Source organism: Kryptolebias marmoratus, linkage group LG16, assembly GCF_001649575.2.
Source record: "Kryptolebias marmoratus isolate JLee-2015 linkage group LG16, ASM164957v2, whole genome shotgun sequence".
In the NCBI taxonomy this organism is placed as follows: domain Eukaryota; kingdom Metazoa; phylum Chordata; class Actinopteri; order Cyprinodontiformes; family Rivulidae; genus Kryptolebias; species Kryptolebias marmoratus.
In genome coordinates this window covers 31227970-31235502 of record NC_051445.1, presented here as the reverse complement: position 1 = coordinate 31235502, position 7533 = coordinate 31227970, and the positions used below count along the sequence as shown (strand labels likewise).

Genomic DNA, 7533 nt, shown 5'->3' with positions numbered 1-7533 from the left:
AAATAACTCTTAAGAAGTTAAAAGAAGTACTCTGTGAGAGTTAATATTAAAATCTAACACTGAATTAGTGTTAGTAAGTGTTAAATTATTAACTCCAGCAGATTTGATATTTGACACTTTGTAAGAGTTAAGGTACCAACTCTCCAAAAAGAGTTAAATTAACACTTTCTGGTGTGGACCCATATAGACACTTTAAAAGTGTTGAAATCAAATCTGACAGTGTTAATCTGGGCCTCCTGGATTTGCTGTGTGCCATACTGTATTCAGCAATAAAGTGCAATGAAAAGAGAAAAAGATGTTTTATTATTTTGTTTTTAAAGAATACTGTAAATTCTAAAACCAAAGACTATTAATATAGTATAGTATAGTAGATAATTTGTTTTCAGGTGTTGACTCTTGTTGATTCATGCAGTTCTTACCATGCCGCTTTATGTTCAAATATTCATTTTTCTAGCATGATTAGCTGTAATTACTTATTTTATGATTAAAAGAAAGGTCATGTGACACAATGATCAGGTGTTCAGGAGAGTACATGGGACTTGCAGCCCCACATTGGGCAGACTCTGGTTCCTAAAATAGAATCTTAATCTCATGCTCTATTCCTCACTCAATTGTGAACAAGACCCCAAGTTACTTAAACTCTTCCACTTAAAGCCGCACCTCATTCCCAACCTGCAGAGAGCAGTCTGTTGCTTTTCTGACTGAGGATCATGGCCTTAAATTTGGAGGTGCCGATCCTCATTCCAGCTGCTTTACACTCAGCAGCAAACTGCTCTGGTGAGAGCTGGACATCATGGCACAATGATGCAAAAAGGACCACATCATATGCAAATAGCAGAAACAGAATCCAGAGGCAACCAAACCAGACACCTTCTGCCTTCTGGCAGCAGTGAGAAATTATGTTTATAAAAAGGTATAAATAGAATTGGTAAACAACAGGCAGCCCTGGTAAAGCCCTACTCTCACCCTGAAGAGACCCGTCTTACTGCTGGCAATGCAAACTAAACTATCACACTGTTTGTATAGGAACTAAATGGCCTGTAGTAATTGGCCCCCAATCCAGACTCAAGGAGCACCCCCCCACAGGGTACCCCAGGGAACATGGTCGAATGCCTTCTCTAAGTCCACAAAACAAATGTAGACTGGTTGGGCAAACTCTCATGCCGCCTTGAGGACTCTAGCAAGAGTAAAGAGCTGGTCCATTGTTCCACAGCCAGGACGGAACCCGCATTGTTCCTCCTGAATCTGTAGTTTGACTATCAACCAAACTCTCTTCTCCAGCATCCCTGAATAGAACTTACCAGAGAGGCTGAGAAGTGTGATTCCTCTGTAATTTGAACACACCCTCCTGTCCCCTTTCTTAAACAGGGGAACCACCACCACAATCAGCCAATCCAGTTGCACTGCCCCGATGTCCACACAATGTTGTAATGACCAAGTCAGAACAGCAACATCCAAAGCACTAAACTCTGATTGGCTTTCGTCCACCCTCAGAGCCCTGATGCCATGGAGCTTTTTAACTACCTTAGTGTTCTTGGACGGTTATAGATGGACATTTGCTTTTGTTGCAAACTGTTTAATAAGAGTGCAAGTCGGCCCAAATTAGCTAATAATGGCAATAATGATTGGAGACATTTAAGTACTCTGTTGAAACAACATAAAACATCAGCTGATCATATCACACATGCTGCAAAATGGATGGAGACAAAACAAAGATTAGAAACACGCAGCTATAGATGAGTTACATTAAAGAGATAAACAGAGAGAAAAATCATTGGCAGGACGTTTCTACTCGGACTCGGAGGTGGGAGTTGAAGATCTTTCTGACAGGTTTCTTCTGACAGGCAATCCCATCAAACCTTCACTAGGCATTTGGATCTACCTGGTCTGTCTGACATTTTCCCCCACCATCTGATCCAACTCACCACCAGGTAGCTGACAGCTCTGCTCCTCTCTTCACTCGAGTGTTCAAAACGTATGGCTGATGATCAGATAACATGATAAAGTCAATCATTGTCCTGCGGCCTAGGGTGTCCTGGCGCCATGTGCACTTTTGGACACCCTTATGTTCAAACAACGCGCTAGTGAAAACCGGCTTCAGTTGGGAAATGTGAAAGGTGGGGTGAATCCTTATGGAGGAGGGAAGTCTGAGACACACTGTTGGGTGGCTGACAATGCTCATTATCCAAATGGACCAAGAAATTTGGGAGCCAACTTTCAAGTCACATCCTTAAGGGGGATGAGTGTATTTGATATTTATTGAAGATGTAATGACTGTTGTCTCTCCCTTGCCTTTACCTGGTATGACACTTTCATCTAGCCACACAGTTTGATTGCTTTAGCCTACTGTCACTTGTTCTTTTCTGCTTGGGTGTTAATAATGATTTTTGTTTAACTTTTCTGTATGTAAATCCCATTTCTTTTAGGTCGTTTCTTACAGTTTGGTCCTAAACATTAACTCCAGTACCAGCCCACTTGTTTCTCATTTGTGTCATGTTCCCATTTATGCTTTTGACACACATGCACAGAAAGCCCTCAGGGGAAGGAAAAATAAGTTAAAGGTGTTTATTTACAAAGTGAACAAAAAATGTGCAAAGGTGGTGGTCCAGGGTTGGTAAGGAAACGTGGGGAACCGGAAGTTTGGAGGTCCATCAGGGTGGGTTGAGTGGGTACAGGGGGTGTTTCTCTCAGAGCGGCACTGTGAGATGGAGGTAGGCAATCCTGGTCCTCAAGGGCCACTATCCTGCATGTTTTTACTTATTTCTCTGCTCCGACACACCTGATTTGAGTGGCCCTCCAGGACCAGGATTGCACAACGCTGAGGTAGGCTGAGGGCTGATGAACCAGATGGGAAACTGCTGCAGGACTGCTTGAGGGTAGTATACAGGTAGTACAACATTGTTGTACAGGTAGTACAACAATGATGATGGTGGAGCCAGTCATGAGAATCTGAACTTGGGGCTTTGGTTGGTTCTGGTCTGACTTGAAAGTAGTGATGGGCAAATTGAAGTTGAAGCTCCGGAGCATGGATCGAAAAACAACACAGTGTTTCAGAAACTCTGTGTCGGAGCGTGATTCGTTCGGCAAGTCACGTGATCAATGACATCCGAAGCTTCGAAAGTGTTGAAGTTATGTCACTGCTTTAGTGCCTGATTCAAAAGGTTTTAAAGGACGTGATTCATTAGCGGGATTTGTGGTGTGTTTAGGAGAGGAATTAGTGCAAAATAACGAACCAGCGAGATAGTGATACATGGAGCCAGTGAGGAGGAGAGGACGTTCTGCCGTTTGAGTTTATTTATATAAACCATAAACAACCATAACTTTATCCTTTCACCCACAAAAAAATACCTGTTCACACATTGAAAACAGGCAGAAATATCTCTTCATTTTGTGTTTCTTTAAGCGGCTCTTCATATCTGTGTTGGAAAGCTTTGAATATTGAATCCTTTTCCAAAACAAGCTTCAGTGCTTCAGAAAAGCTTCATTTGCCCATCACTAATTGAAAGGTTCCAAGAGATTTCCCGAGTGGGTCCCAGGAGGTGCCCAGGGAGACACTGACATGGGAGAAAACATAGGAAGTTACACTGGAGCACAGATAGTTCACACAGCAGAACACACTCATTACATCCAGGGTGTAATAAGACCTGAGGAGTTGCAGGTGTGCTTGCACACCTGCAGGGGATCAGCCCTCAGTCCTGCAGCTGGTTCTACTGGCACCCTTTGGAGGTTACCTTCCAGGAGTGTTAGGAAAACCACAGAGAAAAACTCAACACCCCAATAACCTGACAGTGCTGCTCACCGCTCCCTCAAGGGATGGGTCAAATGAGGAGAACAAATTTCACACACTCAGGTGTGTGACAATCAGTGATACTGTAACTTTAGAACTTCAAATTACAATTTCATTCCATAATATTTTTCTCTACTTAATCTAAAATAAGTAACTGTGAGTGATTACAGCAATATCATTGCTTTCCTTTTTTATTGTTTCTCAATGCCAGAAGGTTGGTATTTTGAAATGTCTGATTTTATTTTTCTTATACAAACTTAGACTATTGAAAGAACATCCTCCAAGAGTGGTGAATCCATAAATTATCATTTTTGCCAGGGCTTTAGTTTTCAATTGTCATTTGATGGAAGACTTACAGGTTGTTTCTGTGTTTTGTCAGATTAAGATTGACAGGGAGTTGCGCTCAGTCTACAAACGGATGTTTGAGCCCCTCCATGTTAAGGAGCCCTTGTTTCAGAGGCTCACAGGACAGTTCTGTACCATCCAGACCCTGAGGAAAGGCCAGGCCTACGCTGCTGAAGAGAAAACTTCTGTGGATGAACGCCTCAGCATTCTGCTCAAAGGAAAGTATGTGCTGCTCACATGACAAGTTGCTAACTACAAACATACTTCAAATAATTCTGACAGTCTAGCAAAAAAAAATTTGAGAGCAGTTTTTAAACTTTTGAGGTAGAATTTATGATTTATATTTATAGATCTGTTGGTTATTAGAAAAAACACAACTACTCTCCTAAAGCCAGTATCTTGACTGTTGATACTAGTTGGAGATTAGTAGCAATGTACTGATATTAAAAGACACAATTTGTACTTTTGAATACTTAAGTATTCTCAAAAATAAGTACTTAAGTACTTTAACTTGAGTAAACTTTTGACTGAGCAACTTTTTCTTGTATTTGAGTAAGATTTGACTATGATTATCAATACTTTTACTCAAGTACTAGAGTTGAGTACTTTGTCCACCACTGTCTGTGGTCAATATGTACTTTTAGATCAGGGGTCTCGAACTCAACTTACCTGGGGGCTGCTGGAGGTAGAGTCTGCGTGAAGTTGAACCGCATCAAGTATTCCACAAAAAAGGGCTTCCAGTTATCCACAAAAAAGTACAACTGATCCAATCTTCTCAATCTTTACTAATAACAATTCAGAACATGAACAACATAGATCAGACCATAGACTTCTCTTACTTTCTCCTACTCCTTGCTGCCAGCTGATATATTAATATTCCATCTCCCACTTCTCCTGAAACTGTCTGTGCTCATCGCCAACCTTTCTCTTCACGGCAGTTTTTGAAAAAGACTTGACTGGAGCTGAGTGATTAAAAATGTCCTTGCACTGAGTGACAGGATAAATTTTCCCTCCAATCGGTGAAAGTCCCAAAACATGTTTCAAGTGACCCATGTTGCTAATTTTTGTTATCAAGAGCCTGAGCTACAGTAGCCAACAAGTGCTAAGGGCAACGACTCACGCAGCTGCATGTGAGGAAAAAAAAACCACATGGGCCGCAGTAACACTAAGCTTTGATTTCAGGTAGGAGGCCACAAAATATGGGTCTGCGGGCCGCAATTGGCTCCCGGCCCGTGAATTTGAGACACCTGTTTTAGACAATTACCAGATAGTTAAACATAATAAAATATCCCAAAATCTTTATAACAACTAGATAAAGCAAAGCTAAGAGTTTTTTTCATCAGCTGGTGGATTTATGCTTCTGGAAAGGCTTGATAAAACAGCATTTTCATTGTTGCATCAAGAGTTTTGACCAAAACAATAAAGCCAAGATTTCTGACATTTTTGGACTGATATTTTTTGTTTGTGGTGACACCTTTTATCATCGTCACCTCCTTTCCTCTTATTCAGACCTTCATAGTGCTTTGGGGTTATAATCATCAGGAAAATACGTTGTTCCAACAAAAATAACCTGCATGTTTTGTTTTTTTAATTTCTCACTCAGAGGACCTTACCTGGACAACAAACTGCTCCAGCCTGGTTAAGAAGGCCCATCATTGCCCCTTTTTCTTGAGGGAATTAACCATCTCTCATCAGACATCCTAACTGCTACTGAACAATAAAGAGCATCCTTGCCAACTGCATTACAGTCTGAGACGGGAAATGCTCTGTCTCAGCTTGGAAGAAAACATCTACAAGCAGCACAGTCTCAGAAGGGCAATAAACTTTAGAAATGACTCCTGCCACTCAGCACACAGACTGTTTGCCCTTCTGCCAGCTGGGAAGTGCTATAGGAGCCCCCTGGTGAACCTTCCACCCCCACCCCCTCAGATTCAGGAACAGTTTCTTCCCAACAACTGTCTCCCTGCTAAACTTTTTGCCCCACTCCCTCTCACACTCAACAAAGGACCCCCCTGGTCTGAACCAATCAGTCTTATCTAAAAAAGTTCTACCAACAATGACTTTGTGACATCACTGTATCACTAAATGCACTCTACTTTTATTAGCTTGTACAACTGTATATATTTGTATTCTGTTCTGTATATACTGCCATTCGTTCTCCTTGGACATTGTATTCATTCAATTTTCATTGTCATAACTTGTTCATAACTGCACGTACATGTAGAAATACAGATTTACATATAAAAATACTTGTATATTTTACACATCTCAATGATATAGATTACTTAATTATTTCTTTTTATCCACAAACTAAGAAAGCAGAAAGAGTAAAGACAGTAGCAAAATGAGGGCATTCAATTCAATTCAGTTGTTCTATATAGTGCCAATTTACATCAAAAGTCATCTCAGGGTGACAAAAACATTTACATACATTATAAAAAGCAAAATAGTTAAATTTATTTAGCTATGAGGTGTAAGGGAAATTAATCCAGAATGCAAACTTGACATCAGGAAAATAAAGACTGATTTATTATAACAAAGGAGAAACAAAACACTGACCTGAAAGCAAAACTCAAGAAAAACTAACAGAGGATCACAAGGAGACACATGGAGCAAACCTGACTGTAGGATGAGACTACCAATGAAACGGTGGGGGGATAGCAGAAAATTAATATAGTGTTGAGGGTGAGTGGAAAAGGAACAAGAGAGGAAAGATAATAAGGAACAGGTGAAGTGGGTGTAGCAGGCTGACTGGAAACCTCCGGGGGGGACAGTGAATAATGGCACAGGGAACGCAAGGAGAGCACAGGGAGAAAAACTACAGTGGAGTGTATTGATATGAAACACAGGGCTTAAAACTTAACACAAGATTAAAGAACATAATAAAAAAAAAACAAGCACAGTAGAACTCAAAAGTGTCCAAATTATGACACTATCTATGGAAGCCAGCAGATTTGTAACCTCCCATCTTGACCAGCACATAAACGACAGTGGACAGAAACAACTCCTCTTTAACAGGAAGAAACCTCCAGCAGAACCAGGCTCAGGATGGGGCACCATCTACTTCAACCTGCTGGAGTTTAAGAAGACATGAAAGAGACACAGACAAACACAGAATGGCTGGTCCAGGTGTAGTTTCTATAGATAGACAGGCAAAGAAAAACACATTAATGATAGAAATAATTACAAATACAAACATGGAGAGCAGAGTGAGTAAAGGCAATAGCAGAGTGGAGAGTCCTCCAGCAGTCTAAGCCTATAGAGATACTAAGAACTAAGAGATACACTATATTGCCAACATTATTTGCTCATCCATCCATCCATCCATCCATCCATCCATCCATCCATCCATCCATCCATCCATCCATCCATCCATCCATCCATCCATCCATCCATCCATC

The 7533-nt window shown here is 40.9% G+C and overlaps 1 protein-coding gene across 1 annotated transcript in view; it reads left to right on the top strand.

Moving 5' to 3' along the window:
* bves (blood vessel epicardial substance) overlaps window positions 1-7533 on the top strand; it is a 44205-nt gene that overhangs the window by 13893 nt on the left and 22779 nt on the right. The window contains exon 4 of the mRNA XM_037980420.1: window positions 4167-4354. Coding sequence (XP_037836348.1) covers window positions 4167-4354 — 188 coding nt within the window. The remainder of the gene's footprint in view (window positions 1-4166; window positions 4355-7533) is intronic.